General features: G+C 41.0%; 1 protein-coding gene across 7 annotated transcripts in view; it reads left to right on the top strand.

Annotated features, from left to right (window-relative positions):
* The window catches only part of Gnb1 (G protein subunit beta 1), a 57,251-nt gene that overhangs the window by 8,730 nt on the left and 22,235 nt on the right, over positions 1-26,286 (top strand). For 6 of the 7 annotated variants that reach the window (XM_085690187.1, XM_085690185.1, XM_085690183.1 and 3 more), the window contains exons 2-5: positions 13,407-13,456; positions 21,494-21,590; positions 21,990-22,028; positions 23,602-23,708. In XM_085690187.1, the coding sequence (XP_085546313.1) occupies positions 21,534-21,590; positions 21,990-22,028; positions 23,602-23,708 (203 nt within the window). In that variant the 5' untranslated portion in view covers positions 13,407-13,456; positions 21,494-21,533. The remainder of the gene's footprint in view (positions 1-13,406; positions 13,457-21,493; positions 21,591-21,989; positions 22,029-23,601; positions 23,709-26,286) is intronic. The other variant, XM_085690188.1, reaches the window with a different exon arrangement.

Below are 26,286 nucleotides of genomic sequence, written 5' to 3'. Positions count from 1 at the left end.
GACAGCTTTACATTTTGTAATTTCTTGGCTAAAACCTAAATACCCTGATTACATTTTGGTTGATTTTTTTTTTCACTAAAAAGGTGATGGTGAAAACAAACAAACAAGTGAAAGCAGAACAAAAGACCACAGAGGGGAAGGAGAGAACAAGCCAATAAAGTCATCCTCTGACATGTGTTCATACACATGTACACACTAGTAATTAGAAAAGAAGAAATTGACCATTTGAGCTGGCAGTATAGCTCTGTGGCAGTGTTTGCCTCCCTGTGGAAGCCCTGGACTCCATTCCATCACTGCAGTCAGTGAACCAAAGATCTCCCTGGCTATTGAGTTTTGGTTTAGTCTTAAAGAATATTCATCTATCTAACAAAATAATAAAAAACCTGTTTGAGGCTGTTTTCTGTTGTTTTTTTTTTAAATTTTAATTTTAATTTTTCAAGACAAGGTTTCTCCATGTATCCCTGGCAGTTCTGGAACTGGCTCTGTAAAAGATCCACCTGCCTGCCTCCTAAGTCTGAGATTAAAGATATGGGTCACTATTCCTGACTTTTTTTAAGTTGTCTGAATGCTGCATAATGTGAGTTCTGTTGGAAACCAGAGGAAGGGTATTGGATCTCCTGCAGCTGGAGTTGTTTTTTTCCCTCATAAAAAAAAAAAAAGTTGTTTTTGATAACATGTGTTCCAAGTGATTTAATACACATACATTTGGGGGAATGGGCTTTGCAGTGTATGTGGAGAACATTTGGGGATGCTCTTCCATGCATGTGTGGAAGCCAGAGGTTCACTTGGGATATCTCATGTTCTCCTTAGTTGTGTATGATTTTGAATGGATCTTTAGTACTTTTATTTATTTTAATTATGTGTGATGTGCATAGATGGATATGGGTACCCTCATGTCAGAAGAGGGTGTCAGATGCCCTGGAGCTGAAGTTACAGGCAGTTGTGAGCTTACCCACTGTGGGTACTGGGAACTGAACTAGGGTCCTGGAAGAGTGGTATGTGTTCCTAACAACCGAGCCCTCTCCAGACCTTCCTCAATTTCTGAGATTAGTTTCTGACTGAAAGTTAAACCCAGAAGGATCTGTGCTTCCTCCTCCCTCCACCTTCCCACCCTAAACCCTCTTCATTCCAAGTACTGGGATTGTGGGCACATGCTGGCAAGTCTTAGTCTTGTGTTTGTTTGTTGTTTGGTTTTTTTTTTCCTTTCCTATTGGCCTGCTTCTGCCTCCCAAGTTCGGGGTTAAAGGCGTTCTCCACCATTGCCTGGAAAGTCTTGCTTTTTATGTGGGTTCTGGAGATTCAAACTCCATTCCTTGTGGTTACTTAGCATCCATTTTACCCATGAACCTTCTCCCTAGCTTCTGATTTAACATTTAAAAACTTTTCAGTTTTGAACTACAAGGAAGGCATAGTGAATAAAGGTACTTATTTACCAAGCCTGATGACCTGAATTTAATCTCTGCGACTTACATAGTAGAATAAGAGAACTTACTCATGTAGGTTGCCCTCTGACTTCTGGAGCTCCTCACTCCCCCCAAATTTAAACTAATTAAAAATTTTATTTTTTATTTACTTATTTATTGAATTTTCGAAACAGCTTTGTAGCCTATCCTGGAACCTAGCTCTTGTAGGCCTCAAACTCACAGAGATCTGCCTACCTCTGCCTCCCTAGTGCTCGGATTAAAGGTGTGCACCACCACTGCCCGGTTTAAAAATCTTAATCTTATTTTCTGAATATAGTAAGTACCAATTAATCTGTCAAAGCGCCTGGGATCCTGAATGGTTGAAAATGGAAAGGGGGTCTGAGCTGAAAATTAGATACAGGAAGTCCTTTGCTTGCAGTCAGTCATCTTATCTTAATGTCTTGTCTCGTCACTCCGGCTTCAGGTACATGCAGTACTGCATCCTCAGGGGAGGAAAATCCAGAGTTACAGCGAGGTCTGTCCAGAGAGTAGGTATGAGGAAAGTAGAAGGGCAGTTAGCAGATGATGAGTATAGGAATAGTAGCTCCTAGAACACAGAGGTGAGAAGATCTACTGTCCATGGGACCTTTCTGAGTGCAAGGAATGGTCAAAAGTGAAGAGTGGGGAACATATGGAGCTTGTGGCAGTGGAGGAGAACGGTAGGTGTTTGCTGTGCTTGGCTGGGAGTACTTAAGGTGGCTGGCTACATAGGGAAGAGATAGGAGATCTCCCTTTCTTTTTTTTTGAGACGGGGCCCCAATATGTAGCCCTAACTGGACCTTGAACTCAAAAAGTCCTGCCAGCCTGTTCCCCCAGTACTGAGATTAAAAGGTTATGCCATCACTTCTAGCCAGTTGTATTTTCTCTTCCTTATAGTTCACTCATCCATCTGTTAAACATCTTCGTTCTCTCCATTCTCATAAGCATTGTGAGGATTAAATGAGATGGAACCCCAGGCCTGGTGGCTTTTGCCTTAAATTCCTGTACTGGGGAGGCAGAGGTGTGGGAGTGGGGACTCTGAGTTCAAGGCCAGCCTGGTCTACATAGCAAGTTCCAGAATGGCCATGGCTACATTGAAAAACTATGTCTCAAAATAAAACTATATAAATGAAGTGGAGTAAAATGTCAACTTCAGTGGACACTGGGAGAGTCTTAGTCCTTTGCCCGTTCTTTCATGCTTTCATGAGATGCTTCCCTAGGCCCTGCTGGGCTTTGGGTTCTGTTGTAACAAACAACCACAACTTACTCTCATAGTTCTGGAGGATAGAAGTCTGAAATCAGGGTGCAGGCAAGATGTATGAGCATCCTGCAGGGACCTGGGGAGAGCCCTGTTAGGCTATACTGCTCTGCCTTTGAGAAGCTTTAATCTCTCTCGTGGTTGTCAGCTATGTAACGTAGTAACTTGTACTTGCATCACTTCAGTTTTCTGCCCATTTTCATAGAACTTTCTAAACTGTGCAACTGCTTTCCTTAGAAGGACAGTTACTTGGCTTAGGCCTACTCTAATTGTGTGATCTCATTTTAGTTTGCCTGGTTACACCTGAAAAGGACCTTTCCAAATAAGGTCATAGTTCCGGGAAGGCATGAGTTTTTGCAAATGCTGCTCAATCCTAGATAGCTAGTGCTTCATCCTTTGAGTCCCTTCTCCTTGTGTATCTAACCTACGTTCTCCTGTGTACTTGCTTTCTTTCAAAGTCAGGTAGTGCTGAGGATGGAACTCAGGATCTGTCCTGTGCTGGACAGTGAGTGCTCCGCCACCACGTCAATATCTTCAGTCCTTTTTCCCTCTTCTGTTTTATATCCTGCTCAATAATAGAACCATGTGTCTAGTGTGACTGAAAAACTAGGTAGTTTGTTTTCTTTTTCCTTTTTTTTCTGAAGACAGGATCTTTCTGTAGTCCCAGTTATCCTGGAATTTACTATGTAGACCAGTTTGGCCCCAAACTCACAGAGTTTCTCTTCTCTCCGCCTCCAGAGTGCTGGAACTAAAGGCGTTTTTATCCCCAAGCCCAGCTAGGCTCCTTAGTGTTAATTTAATTTTTATAAAATGAATTGTTTTTATTGTTGTTTTGTTTTTGCCTTATGTGGTCAGTAAGTGCCATTTTGAGCAGTGTAAAAGTATGAATTTGGGGAATTAAGTTGTGTTCATAAACTAGATTTAGCAGCCTTTGCATATTTAAAATTAGGAGCAGCTGTTGACCTTGTTTAAACCTTGGAACGTCGAGGTCAGATTCAGTAAATACTTATTTTAAATGGAAGTCGTTTGTAAGGTGGACATAGTAGCTTATACCTGTAGTCTAATACTTGAGAGACTGAGACAGGAGGGAGATCACTGGAAGGCTTGTACTACAATGTGAGACTAGAGGTTGGGGAACAAGGGGGAGAGAGAAAAAAAGGAGTTGGGTCCTTGAAAGATGACTATGGTCAAGAGCACTTAGTGATGTTGCAGAGGGCCAGAGTTTGATTCCCAGCACCTACACGGTGACTCACAACCATCTGTAACTCCAGTCCCAAGGGACCCAGTGCCCTCTTTTGGCTCCCAAAGTCACCAGACATACATGTCATGGAATACACAGACATGTACAGGCAAAACACTCATACACATAAAATAACAAAGAGTAGTTTGGGCCGGGAAGTGGTGGTGCACGCCTTTAATTTCAGCACTTGGGAGACATAGATGGGCGGATTTCTGTGTTTGAGGCCAGCATGGTCTACAGAGCAAGTTCCAGGACAGGCCCCAAAGCTACAGAGAAACCCTGTCTTCAAAAACAAAACAAATAAAAAACAGTTTGTACTTAGAATTGGGATTTTGCTGGTCCAATTCACTTTGAGATATTTTAACTTAAACAAATACATGGTTCCTAAACTTGCTGCCCTTAAAAGCAAGTTTTAGCAGACTTATCATGTAGCCTTAGTATCTGGAGTTCCCTAGTATCTGGAGTATCTGGAGTTGAGGTTCTGCTAGGGGACAGCTGTCAAATCTGTCAAATCCAGGGTTTGTAGGAAGCAAGCACTCTGCTATTGAACTCTACACCCTAGCTCAAGGGGGAGAGACCTAGGTTCTGTCCTATGCTGAAAAAAAAATATTAAAAGTTTTAAAAAAATTGTGTATGTAGACATGTGGGAGGTCGGGACTGAAGAGATGGCTCAGAGGTTAAGAGCACTGGCTGCTCTTCCAGAGGTCCTGAGTTCAGTTCCCAGCACCCACATGGTATGGTGGCTCACAACCATATGTAATGAGATCTGATGCCCTCTTCTAGCCAACAGACATACATGCAGGCAGAACATTGTATATATAATAAATAAATAAATCTTTTTTTTTTCTTTTTTTTTTTTTAAAGAAGTGTGGGAGGTCAGAGGACAGCTTGCCGGAGTCAGTTCTATCATGTAGGTACAAGGGATTGAATTCAAGTTGTTGATATTAGCAGCTAGCACCCTTAAGTAGTGAACCATTTTGCTGGTCCTATTTTAAAATTATTTGAACTTTATTTGTGAGGTTTTTCTTGGGACATATGGCAGAGCAGCGTTATAAGAATTACATGCTTATATCTTCCTAAATTGAGTGTCAGTGGGTTTAAAGTTGTGTTGTATGTCAATCAGTTATAAAAATCAGATGTTTTTGTAGTGGGCAGTTGAAGGTTAATTGGGTCATCTATAAGAAGCAGCAGCAAAAAAAGGAACTGGCTACATGATAAATAACTGTGATTAGACAAGTAGGTTCCTCTACTCCTTCGTTCCTAGCTGACATCTGTGTGTCTGAGAGTTCTGGGGCTCAGTGAGATAGGACAAGGACTACGTGAAAAGCCTTGACAAGTTCTTCACCTGAGCTCCTGGACCGCCCTTTTCTGTGGGGGTCTGAGAGCTCTGTAATTATGCTTTTTGTCCTGAATGTTTAACTGAAGTAAACTTTACAATGCTTTAATGGTAAAATTCTGCTTTAGTTCTGTTGTAGACGTCAGTAATTTAGGTTAGTGAGTGCTAGATGAGGTAGGTGGGGAGCTGTGTACACATTCTCTCTCTCTTTTTTTTAAAGAGAGATAGCTAGAAAAAAAGGAAAAATAGTTTCGGAGGAGCACCACAGTGAATTATTTGTGAACTTTTGTTTGTTTGTTTCCTAGATGGGGATAGATAGTAATACTTGGTTTCCAAAAACAAAGTAGCTCTTTGAGCAAATTATACTATTATGTTAGCTTAAAATTTTTCTTTATTTTTTTGAGAATGGGGTCTTAGCTATTCTAATCTGGCCTTATTATATACCCCCTCTTCTTTATTTCAAGAAGCAGCAGTGGGCTCTGGTCTCTGGGTAGGCGAGCAGAGAGAGGCCTCAGCAGCCAGCAAGGTTCTTAGTCTCTAGATCTAAGGCTAAGGTGGGAGGATTATGAGTTCAAGGCCAGCCTAGACTAATTAAATTAACCAGACTACCTAAAAATGGATAAAAATGAAGCAAACTCTCCCTTAACTGTGATTACATCATGAAACAGAATAAAAATTCACATTAATTTTTCTTGCTACTTTTATGTGTGGAGACATTGGTCTTGCTATATGTATAGCCCATGATAGCCTTGGACTTGGAATCTTCCTGTCTGTGTGTGGTTTTTGGCATTTTTAAGAACAGAAGCCAGTAGTGCTGTAGAAGAACCCAAACTCTCACTGGGCTTCTTTTCAGTGTGACCCAGGTTTTGCATTTTGTGTAAAATACCACAGAAATGTGTCTGGGCTTTTATGGTGAGTGCGTTTAATGTTCTCAGTGCTGGGAAGGCCTGCCACACTTAGCTGCTGCTTCTGTCTCCCTCCCCTTGTGTCTCCTCACTTTTCTTTCTTGTTGCATTTTCTTTCATTCCCCATCCCTAGTTCTACTTTTGCCTAGAAGTTTCTTTCAGTCAGCAGGTGTAGAGTCCTCTGGGCTTTGTTGATTAGGAAGACAGTTCCTGTTAGAATGTACAACATATTACCTAGCCTCACTGTCCTTAACTGAAAAGAAGGAAGGGAGATGAACCAGACCCCCTGCCCCTTGGCTCACTTCATCATTTTTCCCCCGTTTGCCCTGATTTTCCTTTCATTGTCTTTCCCCTGCCTTGTACTTAGTCTTGTTTGTTTCTCTGAAGTCCGGGTTTGGATTTTGATGGAAAAGTTCCCAAATTCATAGTTGTACCAAGTATCTCATGGTTCCCAGTGGGCCGACACAACTTTAAATCTCCTATAATTCATTTTAAGATCTGAATATCCAGATTGGAGAGATAACAGGTTAAGAGCACTGGATACTCTTCCAGAGATCCTGAGTTCAATTTCCAGCAACTGCATGGTGGCTCACAACCATCTATAATGAGATCTGGTGCCCTCTTCTGGCATACAAACATATACAGACAGAATACTGTATATAATAAATAAATCTTTTAAAAAAAGATTCGAACAACTTGAACAATGTTGTATAATGAACTCAATGGCCACTTGAAAAATAATATTTATGGGTTGCAGAAAACTAATTTTATTCATTGTTTATTAGCTATTAATTGGTGGACTGTACATCTTCCCAAATTTAAGAATCAGATCAATCTCCTACCCACCTCATTTCCGGTGCTGTGCTGATGTTTTTGCAATACTTGTTTTTTTTTTTTTTTGTTGTTGTTGTTGTTTGTTTGTTTCGTTTTTATTAAAAAAGCATCTCAGGCCCAGGCAGTTAGGCTGTGATGTCATCAAGAGGGTATATAGCTAGTGTGGAACTTGGTGCTCCTTTCATGTCAGCCGTCTCCAGACTTCCCACATTTTCTCAGTGTACTGAGTTTATTCAATATTCTGAAAACCATTTAGTTTGGGAGCTGAGATTGTTGCTTGGTTTGTTTGTTATGGTTGGTTTTTTTGAGGCATGATAGTACTATGTTTCTCTAACTGGCCTGGAACTCAAGAGATCCACTGGCCTCTTCTTATTGAGTGCTGGGATTAAAGGGATGTGCTACCCCACACCTGGCTTGTTCTGTTTTGTTTTTAACATTTATTGTGTGCTTGTATGCATAAGTAACTGTGTGCGTAGGTCAGAGAACAGTGTACATGAGTAGACTTTCTCATTGCACTATGGATTACAGGGATCAAACTCAGGCTATCAGACTTAATAAATAGCAAGTCTCATTTGGTGAGCTTTTCTCCCAGCCCAAAAGTAAGTTTATTGAGTAAATTGCAAGGGCAGTAACACAGTCCCTTTTGTCTACAGTTTTATTGATAAATGAACTGAAAAAAAAATTGTAGGTTCAGGAGAGAAGGATGGCTCAGCAATTAAGAGCACTAACTGCTCTTCTAGAGGCTCCAGTTTTGATTCCCAGTACTCACATGGCAACTCATAACCATCTTTATTAACTCAAGTTCTATTGGATCTGTAGCTCTGTCTGGCGTCTGTGGGAAACAGACACACATGGTGAATGCACACACACACAGTCAAAACACTCATACACATAAGTAACTAAAAACCCCCTTTTTGTCAGAGTAATAAGGGACTACATGCAATGGACATCCTTAAATCTGACCGTGTCTTCAAAGGGCCTTGTGTACTCTAAGCTGGTCTCAGATGTTCAGTCTTCCTACCTCCGGCCCACCTCCTCCTGTTTTTGACAGAATAAGCAAGAGTCTCACCACGTAGTCTCTAAGCTAGCCTTGAACTTGCTCTGATCTTCCTATCTGTGCCTCCTAGGAGCTCAGTTAGAGATAATATGCCACTAGTGGCTTAGAAACCACTTACATTTGTTTGGAGTATTGCATTATTACCTGATGATGTGTTTTGAATCTATGTCTGGTGCCTTATGACTCATTTCTCTAGTTGGACAGTGCAGAATGAAAAGATGAAGCTTACATAAGTACAGCCTGTGTTGCAGGACCCTACTGTTGCTTGACCCATTTGTGACGCCTTCCTAGTCATCCTTTCCATTCCACTGCCTGCTGGGGACAGCAAGTAAACGAGCTAGCACAGGCCTTTCCTAGAGACAGACTGGGAGTTGGCAGTGATTGTAGTGGGCAGTGCACCAGATACCACTGTTCAGTTGACACAGAGGACAGTGGAATGACTTGAGAAAAGTTTTCCAGAAGTGGTAGGAATCTATACAAACAGCCTGTCTACCCTTCCTTTCTCCTTCCTTTCTGATTTTTTTGAAAATTTATTTTCATATATATGTGTGTGAATGTCTGTGTGTGTGTGTATGTGCACATTCCTGGTGCTTACTGAGACTAAAAGGGGGTGTTGGAGCCCTTGGAAGCTAGAGTTAAAGGAGGTTGATTTTAGTGTGACCCTCTTGATGTGGTTGCTGAGAACTGAACCCAGGTCCTTTGCAAGAACTGCAAGTGCTATTACCTGCTGAGCCATCTTTTCAGTGCCCTGGCTCTTATTTCTGTTTCCTACATGTGCTTCCTGTCTGGCGCCTTTCAGAAGAAGGCCCTGTCTTCCTTCTTCCTGTAAGAGCCTTAGACCAGGTAAGGCGTAGTCTGAGGGTGTAGGGGAAATTGGAAGATGGCATCGGGAATAGTCTAATTTTTTTGCTTCTCGATTTAATCATTTCCTTAAAGATGTAGTTAATATCCAACTTTTTTCTTTTAAACAATTTTGAGAAAAAATAGACAGTAAACATAGGAAATTACAAAGTCCTGCCTTCCATATTCCTCTACCTTAGGAAAGTTCAGTGTCTGTTGCTTTAAGTTTTTTTTTTAAAAAATTACTGTTGTCATATTTTAGTTTTTCTTATCCCATTGTGTCACCATTCGGCATTAGATAAGATTAGGAGGAAGCAAAAGAGTTCATGAAAGTAAAGAGCCCCCTGCTAGGCAAATACTGGGCTACCACTCTGTGCCAAGCACGTACTGAGAACTTGATCTTATTCTTGTTACAGGGTTTGTGTGTTTTGCCTCATTCCTTATTGATAAGTAACTTGGAATGTTTGTTTATTATAACTTGGTTTCTATTCAGTCTGCTTCTTGACAAATTCTTTTTGGTTTTTTTGAGACAGGGTTTCTCTGAAACAGCTCTGACTGTCCTGGAACGTGTTTTGTAGACAAGACTGTCCTCAAACTGACAGAGATCTGCTTGCTTCTGCCTCTTGAGTGCTGGGACTATAGGCGTGTGCCACCACCGCCAGTTCTTGGCAAATTCTAATGATAAATGGTTCTTTGGTGGGGAATTGATTTTACATTTTGTTTGTTTGGAAACAGGGTTTCTCTGTAGATCACACTGTTCTCAAGTTCAAAGATTTGCTTCTTCTCTTTACTCCCAAGCTGGGTTTAGTAATGTTTACTATTAACCAGGTGGTGGTGTGGATTTCTCTTTTTTTTCCCCTTAAACCCTATCACTTAGCCATGTCCCTAGTCCTCCCCCCTTTTGTGACTGAACCTTTTTTCGCACGAACAAGTTGAATTTAAGAGAGGGACAGTATTTTAGGAATAAAGAAAATAAAATACGTCCTTCTGATATAGAAATGGCAGTTCATGTTGACATTTAAAGGAAGTAGGGAATTAATCTCCCTTCTTCCCTCTTCTCTCTCTCCCCATTTCCTTCTCTCTTTTCCATCCCCCTCTCCTCCTCTCCCTCCTCTCTGTCCCTCTCTCCTTTCCCATACCTCTTCAGGAGTTGGTTCTCTTCTTCCATCATGTGGGTTAGGGGATGAGCACATCTGAGCGCTCTTCTCTGACTACAGTTTTCGAATGACCTTCATCTTTCTTCCTTTCCTTCCCACCTAGTTCTATTTTTCCTTCACAATGAAAAGCACCAGACATCATTAACTTTATAACTCCTCATCAGGATATTAACCAAGTACTCGGCATGGAAGCAAAGAACTTGCAGGAGAGAAACATGGCTCTTGTCTAGCACTTGTAAATGCTGTTGAAAGAGTGAAGAAAGACCTTGACTATGGAGCCATGGTACTGTTAATGTTCTATCCGTAGTTTAATGCTTCCATCCTGTTTTTATACTGTTAAGTAAGTATGCCTATGTAGCTCTGTAGACCAGGCTAGCCTCGAACTCACAGAGCTCCACCTGCCTCTTAATCCACAACCTCCCGAGTGCTGGGATTAAAGGTGTGTGCCACCACTGCTTGACTGTACTCAAAATTTAAGAACTTATTTGTAACTCTTTTCCCACTCCATACTGGTACCTGGCACAAGATCAGAACCAAGATGAGTCTCTCACACAAGTAGCCTGAGGCATAGCTTCTTTCATTTCTACTTTCTTTCAGTTTTCTTTTGAAGCACAAATGTGGGTCCTCAGCACTCATAGAAAAGCCTAGCACTGTGGTATGTGTTATAACCCAGTGCCAGGGACAGTAGAGTTGCTGGTGCCTATCTTATCTGGAGATTGTCCAATGTCACATTTTAATGGGAAATCACCTATAAAGAGCTTCGTGAGAGCATTTCATTTCAAGACTGTGAAAAATTAAGTGACTTTACTATACAAATACAGTATTAGAACCTCAAGATGTTCTTCTGCAGTATATGTGTACTTAGAAATTAATCATATTCATATTTAATAAGCTAAATTAGCTCCATAGAGTCAAACAGGACCAGTTGATTTTTATTCAGAATCTTGAAAAGGTGTCTCATCTTTGGAATTTAACTAGTATAGCCATGGGAATGAACCACTTTGTGATGGGCTCCTTGACTAAGTGAGCATGGTGCATTCATGATTTTAACTAAAAATGGCTCTGTAAATTTTTTTGTTAGAGATGGAACCTAGGCCCTTATTATACTATATTATAATATATTATATTAAATATGTACTAGTGAACTTTTCTCCAGCCGTTCTGACCTTTGACATTTACACCTTTCTAATTTCTAAAGCAGGCTATTTTCTCATCACGTGTTCATGCCAACTGGCATGCCGTGTGTGTATTGGCAGCAGTAGCTAGCCCTTAGCTCACTCAGTCTCCATACATCTCCCTTGCTGAAAGCCCTCTTCTCTCCTGCCTATCTACAGGCTAGCTGGTGTAGCTGTGTGGTAGCATGTTGGATATTGGCTTTGGTTTCAATAAATTCTGGTTTTCTCAGTTTTCTTTAAGGTGTTTTAAATTCTGATTCCTGCATACTGTTTAATCAAGAAGAAACTGCAACTCACATGACTTGACCTGAGGTATTGGGACAGTTAAGCAGCCCCTTTCTCCACTGTATCCTGGCATTGCCACAGGAGCTAGTGAGTGGCTAGTGTCTTCTGAAGGAATAGAAAGCTTGAACCCCCAGGGAGCAGAGCCTTAGTGTTTCAGATAGTGCAAATTGTGATTTATCCCTTTATCTTTTACTATGAAAAAATGCTCAGGAAGATCTTTGTGTAGAGATTGGGATAATCATGGCCCTTTATGGCAGGATTCTTACTTGGGGCTACAGCGAGGCTAGTTGTGCTGGTGTAATTGACAGTAGGAACTGGATCTATCTGCTGTATACCTTGTAGCATCTTGAATGCTGAGATTAAGGCTGTACACCACCACTGCCCTACAGTCACGGCAACTCCTATAAAAGAAAACATTTAATTGGAACTGGCTTACAGTTCCAGAGGTTTAGTCTATAATTATCATGGTGGTGTTCAGGCAGACGTGGTGCTGGAGGTCTACATCTTGTTCCACAGATGGCTGCAAAAACAACTCTGACCCACACTGGGTGTAGCTTGAGCATATGAGGACCCCCCCCCCCCCAAAGCTGCCTCCACAGTGTTACACTTCCAACAAGGCCACACCTCCTTATAGTGCTGCCCCCTATGGGCCAAGCATTCTAACTCATGAGTCTATGGGGTCATTCTTATTCAAACACCGGGTAAGCTGGGTATGATGGCACATACCTTTAATCCCGCCTGAGGCAAAAGAAGGCGGATCTCTGTGACTTTGAGGCCAGCCTGGTCTGTATATCAAGTTCCAGGCCAGACAGAGCTACTTAGTGAAACCCTGTCTCAAAGACAGAGTAAAACAAAATGCTAAAGATAAATAAACATTTTGGGCGGTGGTTACTCACCTTTAATCCCAGCACTCAGGAGATAGAGGCAGGCAGATCTCTGATTTTGAGGCCAGCCTGACCTAGAAAGCAAGTTCCAGGACAGCCAGGGCTGTTATACACAAAACAATACCAAAAAGATGAGGAAAAATAAATCAGGGTGCTAGGTTGAGACCCTCCTCTAGACTAAGAGAATTTGATGGTTCCTCAGGCATATGCTCATAGGACCTTCTCTAAGAGGACTTGTGGAGGTGGATGTAGCTTGCCTTTACTGATTAACTTGTGTTCCCTAACTTCCACTTCAACGCCCACCTTCTCTTTTTTAGGGTGGAATTCACATAATAGAAAATTAAAACATTTTAAAGAGAATGATTCAGTAGCACTTAGTATATTCACATTGTTGTGCAACTACCTCCCTACCTAAGTCTATATTTTTGTCACCCTGAAAGGAGACCTGTTCTCAGTAAAATTTCATACTTCGTGTATGGCCCATGCAACTCCTGCTGTTTTGTCTGTGGATCTGCATATTTTGGATGTGTCATAATTGAAGTCATCTACTATGTACGTGGCTGTGTGTATATAGGTAGATAGGTAGGTCAAAACAACTTTTTGGGAGTTGGTTTTCTCCTACCTGATGTGGTGTCCAGAGACTGAACTCAGGTCACTAGGATTGGCAGCAAGATTTGTTACTCACTGAGCCATCTTGCCAGCCCCTGTCTCTTTATTTTGTGTTTACTATTTCTGTAGGGTGTGTGTGTGTGTGTGTGTGTGTGTGTGTGTGTGTGTGTGTGTAGGCAGGGTCTCACTGTGAAGACCAGGCTGAGTGCCTGGTCTCCATTTCTTTATTTTTCAGTGCTGAAAAATTAAATTCTATAACGAGTAGAAATTTATGGTGGAGAAAGTAATAGAGAAGAGGATTATGTATGTGCTCTTTTCTAAAATGTAGCTAATGTATCTCTTAGCACAGCCCCAATATGATGAAAACCTTTTCTGTTGTTACAGATAGACTTACATGTGTGGGAAAACAGACCAGAAACAACTTCTGAATTAAGGTAACTTCACATATATAATTGTTGTCATTTTTGTGGGGCTTTGGAGGTGGGGGATTTTGAGAATATCTCACTATGTACCTTTGACTATGTAGACCATGCTGGCCTTGAATTTATAAAGATCCATCTGCCTCTGCCTCCCATGGCAGTGCTTAAAAGTTTGCTCTCTGTCCATCCTGATCCTTGTCAGTTTTGTTTTATATCTCAATACAGGGTTCTTCTGTGTAGCCCTGGCTGTTCTGGAGTTCACTTTGTAGATCAGACTGTCAGGGACTCAGATTCACCTGCCTTCTGAGGACTGGGATTAAAGGCATAAGCCACAGAGCCCAGCACTCATCAGTTCTTAAAGTACAGAATTTACATTTCTTCTGGGTGTCAAACTGAGGTCCTTGCCCATGTTAAACTTGTACTCTACTGGCAAGCTACATCTACCACAAACCCAGGGTGGAGTTTTTTAAATTTATTAATCTCATTGGGGTTTTTTTTTTGTTTATTTGTTTGTTTTTAAAGCTTTGTTTTTGTGTACAATGTTCTGCCTATGTGTATGCCTGCAGGCCAGAAGAGGGACCAGATTTTATGATAGATGGTGTAAACCACCATGTGGTTGCTGGGAATTGAACTCAGGACTTGTGGAAGGGCAGCCGGTGCTTTTAACCACTGAGCCATCTCTCCAGCCTGCTGTCCCCAATGTCCCTTTGGTGTTTCACCATGTTGGCCAGGTTGACCTTAAAGTCAGTCTTCCTGCCTCATTCTTTCAGCATGCTGAGATTACAGGTGTAAGCTACCAACATCTGGCCTATTTGTCTATTTTGAAAATTTGTGTGTGTGTCCATGCATGTGTATTTTTTTTTAAGTTTTATTTTTAATTGGATATGTGTTTTTTTGTGTGGGGAGATATTTGCATGTGAGTGCAGGGGCCCCCAGAGGCCAGAGGGCTCAAGATTGCCTTGAAGCTGAATTAAATTCAGGTTTTCCATTAGAGTAGCATGTGTTCTTAATGTCTGGAGCATCTCTCCCGAGCCTTCTTCCTTAGTTTTTGAAACACTGAGCCATCCCTCCATCCTGTGTCCGTGTGTGTTCCTGCAGGTATTATACATGCCTGTGCCTATGCTTGTACAGAGGCCAAAAAAGTGTATCTAACCCTTCAGAATAAGAGTTAGGCATTTCAATAATGCCTAGCTGTTACTGTGTATTTGTATTATTTTGTTTTGGTTTCCAAGACAGGTTTTTTTTGTGTAGCCCTGGCTTTCTGGAACTCACTCTGTACACCAGGCTAGCCTGGAACTCAAAAATCTGCCTACTTCTGCCTTCCAAGTGTTGGGATTAAAGGCATGAACCACCACCCAGCTTTCTTTTCTCTTTGTTTTCTTATATTTCAGTCAAGAATCAAGATTCAGAGTTCACAAATAATTGGGGGGGGGTAAGTGGGCAAGAAAGGTTTGAAAGAGGCAAGAAAGAGGGTATTAATGTATAGCTCACATTGACCCAATTCTCAGTTTCCTCCTGTTTTACTTTTTTAGTGCTGACATTAGAGGTATGTTCCACCTTACCAAATTTAAAAGGTGGCTATTAATAGAAAACTGAAATACGTACAAGAAGTTAACCACTTGAAAAATTTGTCATCAAACTGAAATCATCACAAGCTCATAGCTGATCTTTTTCTTACACTTGCCCCTATCCATTTCTCTATTTCTTGCTTGTTTTGAGGAGAATCTTTGTTCTTAAAAACTTCAGTACCTTTAAACATAAAACAATACTATTATCATACTTAGAAAATGTGTTGACGGTTGCTCCCTGTATAACTCCCTGTTTATGTTCAGGTCTAGTGCTGTTTGCTTGGGTTTGGCTTCACAGTTGATCTACTCTCCCCTCCCTCCTTCCATCCCTTTCTTCCTCTCAGATTGACAAAGAATCTCACTATGTAGGTCTGACTGTCTTGAAACTCACTATTTAGACCAGGCTGGCCTCAACACTCAAAAAGATCCACCTACCTTTACCTCCTGAGTGCTGGGATCAAAGACATTCACTTATAAACCCAGCCATTTTCATAACTTCAAATCTTTAAGAAATTCCTGTCATTGAAAATAACATCTCAAAGAAGGACAGTAGTGTTCTTTGCCAATATGACTTCTATTCAGATGTCAGCTATTAACTTTGGAGTTGTTCTGTTCAAGGGGACACTTGAGTGGTATAATCACTGAGAGGCTTATGGGATGGGGGTGGACTGTCAGACTGATTATCTCATTTAGTCTTTGTTTTAGCTCTGTGACATGGATGATGATGTTCCAGACCAGAGTAAAACATGACTAGTGAAGTCCTATATGTATGTTGGAGAAACTGAAATTCTTTTTCTTGCTTTCTTTGTTTGTTTTTGTTTTTCCAGATAGTTTTTCTCTGTTTAGCATTGAGTGTCCTAGAACTTGCTCTGTAGATCAGGCTGGCCTTGAACTCACAGAGATCTCCCAGTCTCTGTCTCCTGAGTGCTGGGATTAAAGGTGTGCATCACCCCTGCCCGCAATGAAATTGTTTTTCAAAATATACACTTTTAAACATTTTTGAATTATGGTCTATTTTGTGTGTGTACATTGCAACAGACTGCACATAGGGAAGTCAGGACAACTTACGGAGTCAATTCTCCCCTTCTTTGGGGTGTATCCATATCAGTCCAAATCAGGCTGGCAGGTTTGACATCAAGTATCTTTACTGGCTGAACCATCTTGATAGCCCATATGTCCCTTTTCTCTTGGTAGCAGACTTGTATCCCAGGTGTCATTATTAATAACTGTCCAATAGTAGGACCCTGAGGTTACTCTTGAGGTACTCTGTCAGGACTTCCTTCACAGGGGTCTTGATTGGAGGGGCATTATGCTGCTGCGCTATCTTTGTTACATGTTGAGGATTTTACATCTCATACCACAGGTGTGAACTATTCTAATCATGCTAACACTTTACTTAAAGGTATTGCATGCTTCTTAAAGTAAGGATAGGTCACATCTGCTTGTTTGTTTACACATAGTGGGCAAGCACTCTACTTCTGAGCTACATTCTTAGCCCCATGCTTCTAAATTATTCAAATTTCCTAAACAGCAGTTCTAACTTAAAACTGAAGTCAGATGTGGGTCATGGGCAGTCTTGAGGCCTCAGCAGGTCCTGTCTTAGTGGATTAGACTGGAAAGTGCCACCTCAGCACAACCAAAGCTTACTTGGGACATGCTCTGGAGGGGAAGAGCTGCCCAGACATGCAGACCTGATGGTGGGGTTTCCAGAAGGGCCAAGGGACTAACACTGAAGAGAAAGTCAAAAGTGATTAAATGTAAGTAAGACCTATTAAACATACATTCATCTTAAATTATTAAAACTGTAAATAGTAGTGTGTGCTGCACTTCATTCAGGCGTGAAAAGGTAATATTAGGACAGCAGGTAAAAGTACTCAGTGCTGCATGGAACAAGAGAACCAGCTCCTTCAAGCTAGTCTCTGTCATTACCAGGTGTGTTCCATACACATACACAAATAGATAAAACATTTTTTTAGAAAAAGACTGCTAGCTATTAAGATCCTTTTCCCTCCTTCCTTTCTCCTTTCTTCCCTTCTTTTCTTTCTTTTTAACATACTGTGAGCATCAGAGGGTGATTTTATGGAACCAGGTTTTCTCTTTCTATCTTTACATGGATAGGTTCTAGGGGTTGAACTCAGGTCATGAGGCTTGAATAGCAAGAGACTTAACTCACAGAACCATCTCATTGGCCTAAAATCTTTCATTTAATTGGATACTCTCTTCATATACTACAGAAAAAAATATGACAATCACCTAGTTATAGTACTTAAAACTAGGAAAATGGATTTAATAGAAACTTAGTGAAAAATCTTTATAAAGCTAATGGGCTATTTAGATAAAGGCACTGGCCGCCAAGCATGAGGAGCTTTTGAGACAGCTCAGAAAGTTCCTCTGTTTACAAAATTCTCTTAGTATGTTGTTTTCAGTTTTGTGATTTAAAGCTAACTCAGCTTTAGTGTTTATGTCCGGGTCATCTGTTTTGTGTTGACTGAACTAATTCAGGGTACCTTGTGACTTTGATTGCTACTTTTTCTTAGTTGAATGCTGGATTGGGTGGAAGATCTTTATAGCCAGAGTGACTTTGTAGGGTAAGAAGTGCTGGAGTGTAGTGACTCTGAGTAAAACCAGTAAAGCAAGCCAAACACATGCAAGACTAACATGCACCGCATCTTTCTATCTAAACAACATGATTTTATTCTGTTGTATAGGAATATTCTTAAACTTTAGTTCTTAAATATTGTGTGCTAAAGACAGAATGACCCAGTCTTTTCCTGAAAAAGTAAATAATGTTCTTTAATGCTGGGGATGTTCAGGAAAGCCTGAGGTATTCTCCCTTGCTGAAGCTTTGCTAGTGAGTCAAGCATCCACTCAAGAAATACGTTTGAAAACAACCACTGTAGCCAGAGATGGTGGTACGTACCTGTAATGCTAACACTGGAGAAGTCGAGTATGAGGTCAGATTAGGTGTAATGATAAATTTTAGTTCATACAAGGCTGGTTAGCAAGATTCTCTCTTAATTAAGGAAAGAACAGGTGTGGAGAATTGACAGAAAATGAGACTACCATTGTGTTCAGAAATCTTTTGGAAGCTGTGTTGCTGCATAGCCTGCTTTCCTAGAGAGCAACAGCAACAGCAGGTGCTAGTCTAGGAGTGTGGGGCTTCCCTTTAGTGCACAGCTGCACCTTGTAGGCCTTTCTTTAGTAGCCCATTACTGGTGGTTACTTTCAAACTCATTTTTCTCAAGTGCTTCTGTACTTACTGCCCAGCAGCAAAGCCCCTTAGTTGGAAGGGATTTTGTTGCCAGTGTATGCATCAGGAGCCTAGAGTGTGGATCTTCATTGATGGTAGTCATTCGTTTTTCTGTAGAATAGAAAAGTATCAGGAACTGAGCAGTTACGCTTTGGGGTCATCCAGATGATTTACCCAAGATGTGTTTTTACTCTTAATGAAAATAACAGTGATTAGTTAAACCATGTGATACTAACTTTGAGTTTTGAGGAGGAGTTGAGACAGGATCTTGATACACAGTCCTAGGTAGCCTGGAGCCCACTATATTACCAGAGAGGCCTCAGACTCAGTGCAGTCCTCCTATCTCTGCTTCTCCCAAGTTCTGAAGCTTAGAGGCATGCCATCACACCTAAAGTTTTGTTCGTTTAATTTTTCTTAGTGTGTGTGTGTGTGTGTGCGCACGCGCACGTATCCATGCATGCAGTTAGGTGTACTCATCTATGTATGTATGTATGTAGACCAATCTTGGCCTCTTGTTTTACTAATTCATTATCTCATTTATCAACACAGAGCCTCTCACTAAACCTAAAGGAGGGGTTTTCAACCTGTGGGTCTCAACCCTTTGCGGATTAAATGACCCTTGCACAGAGGTTACCTAAGATCATTGGTATGCACAGATACTTACATTTCAATTCATAACAGCAAAATTAGAATTTTGAAGTAGCAATGAAAATAATTTATGATGGGGGTCATCATAACATGAGGAACTAACTTGTTGTTGTTGTTGTTGTTGTTGGTTTTTCAAGACAGGGTTTCTCTGTAGCTTTGGGACCTGTCCTGGAACTAGCTCTTGTTTACCAGGCTGACCCCGAACTCACAGAGATCCACCTGTCTCTGCCTCACAAGTGCTGGGATTAAAGGCATGCGCCATGGAACTAATTATATTAAAGGGCTAAAGCATTAGGAAGGCTGAGAACTACTGACCTAGAAGGTTCCATTTCCACTGGGTTAACTAGCCATTGAACCCAAGAATGCGCGTGTCTCTGCCTAATCTCCGATACCCTAAGCTCCTCTTTAACTTTTAAACAAAAATTTTGTTGACTGGGGGAAGGGCTGAAGAGATGACTCTTGATTCCTAGCACCTACATGGAAGCCAACAGCCATCTAACTCTGGTTCCATGGGATGCAATACATTCTTCTGACCTGGGGAAATACTAGGCATTTACATGACACACATAACTAAAATACAGTTAAAAAACTAATACTCCGTGTAATTTGCATTGGCGGGTCAAGGTCCTTGCATAAATCACTTTGCTATTAAGTAATTTTATCTTTAGTTTTAAATTGCTTTGATCACATTTATGATTGATTTAAAAGCCAACATCTTTGTCAGAAGTGTAGCCTTGTATGCCAGGTACAGTGACCTATGAGGCCTGCTATTCCAGTACTTGAGATTCTGAGGGAAGATATTTGCGTTCAAGGTCAACCTAGGCTACGGAAATGAGTTCCAGGCGGCACACGGACATGTCCATATATAAATTCCTCTGAGAAAAAGAAGTCTCTTTATTGTGGTGTGGTTTTTTTTGTTTGTTTGTTTTTTGGTATTTTTGAGACAGGGTCTCTAGTCCTGGCTATGCTGGAATTGGGTATGTAAATAAAGCTGGCTTTGAACTCACAGAGATCCTTCTGTTTCTATCTCCCAACTGCTGGACTAAAGGCATTCGCCACCACTATACTCTGTGGTGGATTTTGTGGTTGTTTTTTGTTACTCTGTTTTTGAGGCAGTGTCTCGAACCCCTCTGTAGCTAATAGTGACCTCCTTGAACTTCCTGCTTCTACCTGGAGAGAAACTATAGGCAAGCACCACACCTGTGGGGATTTAAGCATTGTAGGCAAGCAGTCTATTAACTGGACTGTATCCCCAATCCAGGAAGTCAGGTTTGTTTGCTTATCTATTTTGAAACAGTCGTAGTATGTATCCCAGGCTGGCCTCAAATTATGTAGCCAAGGATGACCTTAAAGGGTGACTCTGATCTTCCTGCTTGTTTCCAAAGTGCTGAGATTATAGGTGTACACCCCTGCACCCCATTTATCCTGGGGCTGGACTCAAATACAGAGCTTTCATATATGTTAGTCAAGCACTCTCCCAACTGAATGTCTGCATTCCGGGCTGAAAAAGTCATAACAGGATGACCTCAGAGTTTGGAGATGTCTTATATGACTGGGTATGCAGCACGTGACCAGCCTTGTTCAGAACGTTTGTGCTTAGAAGGGTCAAGATGTTTCTGAGCTTCCTGGGATTTCACAGTCTAGGGTTTTGGTGGAAACAGAGGACTTCTGGATCCCCTTTGTCCTTTTAAGGCTAATGATGACTGCCATAGCTTTAAAGTTGTAGTTTTCCAGAGTGCCCCAGTCCTGTTTCCTCAAGAAATTATTCCTGGTTTCTCCATGTGGTAGCTATTCTGGATGTCTAGCATTTTGTTCTTGGTTTCTGAGAGATGCAATCTTTTCATGATGAGAAAAGCCTGTGTTATCTGTGTTATTTTAAGTGATTTTATTTTTCTGGGTATTGGGTCTCTGGTATAGGTTGGCATTGAACTTAAGATCTTTTTTCAGCCACCTAAGTAGTGGAATGCACCACCACTATTGGCACTAACAGTTTATGATGTTTCAGTCCACTACCACAGTGGTGTGTATTAGACGTTGTTGTACCAGCAAAAAGATTGTTTTTAATCTAGCTCTACGTAGGACTTTGAAAGTTTTGATGAGTGCTGCAGGAAAGTTCTGTTTTATGAGACCATAGTGCTGAAGTTTTCAATTTCTTTGTTTTTTTTTTTTTCCCCGTCTTTTTTTGAGGTTTTTCCAAGACTGGGGTGTCTATGTAGCCTTGGCTATTCTGAAACTGACTCTGTAGACCAAGCTGACCTGGAACTCACAGAGATCCAACTGCCTCTGCCTCCCAAGTGCTGGGATTAAAGGCGTGCGCCACCACACCCAGTATTTTACTTGCTTTATAAGTTGCTCAAAAGGGATTTTTTTTAAAAAATTATGTATTTATTATGTATACATTGTTCTGCCCACGTGTATGCTGTAGGCCGGAAGAGGGCACCGGCTCTCATTATGGATGAGCCGTCATATGGTTACTAGGGATTGAACTCATGATCTCTGGAGGACCAGTCAGTGCTCTAAACTGTGAATTTTCAATTAACCAATGTTACTGTAGCTTATTTATTTTGTGCCATGTTTCTATTGCAGAGCTTGAATTCTGAAGTGAGGAAAGCACTGAGACCTGAAGATGAGTGAACTTGACCAGCTGCGGCAGGAGGCCGAGCAACTGAAGAACCAGATCAGAGTAAGTAATGGATAATGCATTCTCAAAGGGAAGGTTTTTGGCCTGGATAACTAACTGGTCTTCAGCCTGTTTCTTTCCTTTCTATTGCTCCTGTTCTCACGGAGGCTGTGGGATAGAGCAGGTGTATGTGAGCTGCCTGTAGTTCCAGTGTGGTGAACTCTAGGGCTGCCTGTAGTTCCATGTCCCCAGAGTTCTGTGGAATCTGCATGTCTTATGCTGGTCAGGGATTGTGAATCATTTCTGTTGTGACCTGAACAAAAGAAGTAAAAATGAAGAATACTTCATCATGCACACTGTGCTTTTGCTCCTGACAGTGGAGGCTTCCTGAAACCATGGTAGGGAAAGTCAGTCGTAAGGTTGAAAGTGAAATATAACTAATTCCTATCTGTTATTTCATAGGATGCTCGTAAAGCTTGCGCCGATGCGACTCTTTCTCAGGTAAGAAACACTTACAGCTGTCAGTCATTCATAATGCAGTCTGGTGTGGGCTGTTAACCTTCATGTTGAACTTCTGGAATGAGAAGTCTGTCCTGTGAGGTGCGGATGTGAAACTACTAGCAAGACTTTTCATTTGGAAGTTGGTTCTGATGGTAGATAGGCAGTGAGGACCAGTGAGTGTTCTCTTCCACATGACAAGCAATTTTACTGCCAGACTCCTGTCCAGAAGAATCAAACTGATTGTAAAGCATGTTCAGGGCTGATGGATGACACCGTGGGTAACGTGTACCTCCCACCAAGCTCAACAACCTGAGTTCAGTCCCTAGGGCTTGTATGGTAAAGACGCTCACAGGTTATTCCTTAGCCCTGCAAACGTGTGCTGCTCCTCTACCCCAAAAATAAAGATTCATTTTAAAAGTTATTTAAAATACATATGATCATCAGCTCCTGCTGTGCTGTAGTTCTGTTGCTGTGGTGAAGCACTTTGACTAAAAGTAACCTGGGGATGAAAGATTGATTTTGCCTTAGACTTGCTTCTAGGTCATAATTCACCATTGAGTAAAGTCAGAGCAGGAACCATAGGAGGAGCATTGTTTACTCCTCACTTCCTGAACTTCCTGAACAGCCAAGGATCATCTGCTTAGAGGTGGTGTTGCTCACAATGGTCTGGACCCTGCTGCATCAGTTGACAGTTCAGACAGTGCCCCACTAAGGATTCTGATAGAAGAAATTCTTTAACTGAGGTGACTGTCTTGGGTGACTCTAGGTTGTATCAGGTTGACAATGGAAAGTTACTAGCACAGTAAACACACATCTACCTTCTCTTGGGGATTCAATGCCTGGTCCTCAGACCTCATAGACACAGATTTTTTTTAAATGAATATCCACGACTGGGTGAAAGTATGGTTTGTATATTAGCTAAAGGTGGCGATAACTCATAACTTAATGAAGCAATAATAAAATTATGACTTTTCTATAGTAGTCACATGGGGTATACACTCGTGATCTTAAAATATCTTACTGTTTGTACTGAAATGATATGGGATACCACAGTGCCTGCGCACTGGATAAAGTGGTGAGTGGCATAGGCACCGTGGCACATAAGAGCTTGATTACTGCAGTGTATCGCTAATAGACATGCTGTATGTTTACAGCATGAACTCCCTGGACAAAGGGGAGTCACACAGCAAGCACTACAGGATGGACAGTTTAATTGTGCTACTTAAGAGCAAGTGCAATTTAAAGTTTATAAATTGGCTTTTGGAGAGATGGCTCAGCAGTTAAAAATATTTGCTGCTCTTCTAGAGGACCTGCATTCTGTTTCTAGCACCCCCACAGTGCCTCACGACTGTCAGTAATTCCAGATGCAATCTCTTTTCTGACCTCCTAGGGCTCCTGCATGTACTTGGTACACACAAACATTCAGGGACACACCATACACATAAAATATTCTTTTAAGTAAATATAGGATTTTCCATTCAATATTTTTTGATTCTCAGTTGATATTCTATACTGGAACGCAAGTGGAGAGTCTATATGCTAAAGTTAATCTATACTAATTTTATTTTTTAAGATCACAAACAACATTGATCCGGTGGGAAGAATCCAAATGCGAACCAGAAGAACACTGAGGGGTCATCTGGCCAAGATTTATGCCATGCACTGGGGCACAGACTCAAGGTATGAATTGGCTCTTCCAAAGCAGTGCTTGAAATGTTAGCTCACTGCTAGGATTTCTAAAAGACAGTGGTTAGAAAGTTGAGTTGCTGTGGGCGTAGTGGCACACACTTTTAATCCCAACACTTAGGAGGCAAAAGTAGGCAGATCCTGTGAGTTCCAGGCTAGTCGAGGCTGCATAGTGAGAGAAGGTGAGTTAGAAAACTTGTTCCATCAATTGCCTGGCAGCCAGGTGTAATGTTCACAGGTGCATATTCTCTATTCAAATCTCCATTTAACTGGCTTACTGCACCACTTTTACCCCTCATCTTTTAGATTCTGGATCACAGTTTCCCCAGCTATTCTGTTGGCTGAGTTGTAATGCAAGAATTGGACAATGAAGGGTAAAAAGATACTAAGTTTCCAGAAGCAGACTGATCCTAAAAACTAAATGTGGGCTTCAGTGGTCTTTTCATCCTCACTGGGGAGCTGTATGGAATATAAATTAATGGCTGTCTTTATCCTCCCACATAGTCCTACTTATTTATCTTTTATAGTTTGATAACTACCGTTTATTGGACTTCTGGGTCTCTTGTCATTCTTTTACACTGATAATGAAACATAGTGCAACATAGTTTGTGTGGCTATAGCAAGCCCTTCCAGACCCAACAGAATCGTAACATAAACCCTTCAGCCTTTTTTTTCCTTTCTTTTTTCTTTTTCTTTTCCCATTTTCTGTTATCAGAATGGAATTTCTGCTTGTTCTTTTCTTTCTTTCTGAAATTATCTGCTGTAGGGTGTAAATAGCTAGAGAACAAACGATTCTATCTTTAGTTCTCTGCAGGGTCCCCATACAATTGCTGTGCAAATGAGTGCTTTACGTGACCGCTTAATGATGGAAGCAGTCTCATCAGAAAAGAAAAAGGGAATGGGGTATTGCTCTCTTCTCAGAGAGTTCTACATCAGTTAAATAGGAGTATGTTTCAGAGATCATGTATGCATTGTGTTTGTTAATGTTGTCAGAATTAAGAGTAGATTTATGCATTGATTGTTTTTGCAGTGCTGGGCATTAAACCTAGGGTCTAGGCAATTGTTGTACCATTAAAGTACATGTCCAGGCCAAGAATAGATTTTTTATTTGTTTGTTTTTTGTTTTTTGAGGCGGGGCTTGTCCATGAAACAGCCGTGGCTGTCCAGGAACTTGCTCTGTAGACCAGGTTAGCCTCAAACTCAGAGATCCCTCTACTCAGCCTCCTGAGTGCTGGTATTAAAAACTTGCTACCGAGAATAGACCTTCAATGTTCCCACTGCAAAAAGGTTCCAAACATGTGAGGTAATGATTGTGTTAATTCACTTCATTCAATTGTTCTGTGTTGTAAACATTAGGCAATTTGTATAGTCCATAATTGTCAATTAAAACTAAAGGTTTTAATAAGTAAATTTAACTTATTTAATAAAGTTAATTAAGTAAAATTAGAAAATAAGTAAAATTAGAAAATGACTAAATTCAAAATTACCTTTTAATAATTTATAAAATTAAGTATGAAAATGAAAGAAAATATTCCTACTGATCAATTCATCAGAGTACATTATCAAAGGTAAGTGGTGATAGTCAGATTGTAGTCTCTGCTTTTCTTCCATACACGAGAACATTATAATAGCTGTGCTTTAGTCTGTAGCCCAGGGCCCTGGACTGGGAATCTCAGCAGTTAAGCTCTGACTGGGCTGTCTGGAAAGGTGTGCTTCGTGCAGTGTGTTCGGAGATCCAAGGACAGGTGTGTGACCTGAGCAGTTAGGGTGAGATGAAACCTGATAGTCCATCTAATCTTAAGCAGTTTGCCTTGAAAACCATGGATCAGAAAGAAGGTGTGTGTATCAGTAGTACCCCAGATTTAGGATCATGATATTCTTGTAAACAGGGAAAGCTCATGGGTGGTTTTTAGTCTTTTCTCTTCCTTGAGTGGTATAGAGGGAGTATGACTTTTTTTTTTTTTGGTTACTATTTTTCTTTAAACTAGACAACAAAACCCTGAGACCCTCCAAAGAGCAGTCAGCAAGGTAGAGCTGTTACTTGCCTAGCATGTACTCGGCCCTGGGATATTGCTAGTATTGTATAACTGAGAGGTTGTGGGTGGTGGTGCATGCCTATAGCCCCAGAACTCAGGAGGTACAGGCAGGGGATCACAGAAGCTCAAGATCAGTCTCAGCTACATAGCAAGTTCTGGGCCAGCTTGGGCTACATGAAACCCTGTCTCAAAAAGCAAATAAAACCTTCAGGTGACCATTCTTTCTGGCTAGTCAGTGGTTGCATCTTAAAATCCAAAGTAGCTCTTTAGGGAGATGTTCTGGTTATGTATTTCTCCTCCCCTTATGTCATCTTTATATTTTTGCCTTCATAGTAAAAGGTTATTGAGCTGGGTGTAATGGTAAATGCTTTTAGTCTGAGTACTTCAGGGGTAGAGACAGGTAGCTAGATCTCTGTGAGTTCAAGAGCAACATGGTCTACATAGAGAGTTTCAGACTATCTAGGACTACATATTGGAACTATATCAAAAAGGAAAGAAAAAGAAAAAGTTGTTATAATTTTTTTTAATATAACTCA

Source organism: Myodes glareolus, chromosome 6 (assembly GCF_982192425.1).
Source record: "Myodes glareolus chromosome 6, mMyoGla1.1, whole genome shotgun sequence".
Lineage (NCBI taxonomy): Eukaryota > Metazoa > Chordata > Mammalia > Rodentia > Cricetidae > Myodes > Myodes glareolus.
Note: the sequence above shows the minus strand (reverse complement) of the source record. Positions and strands in the feature narration are given on the sequence as shown.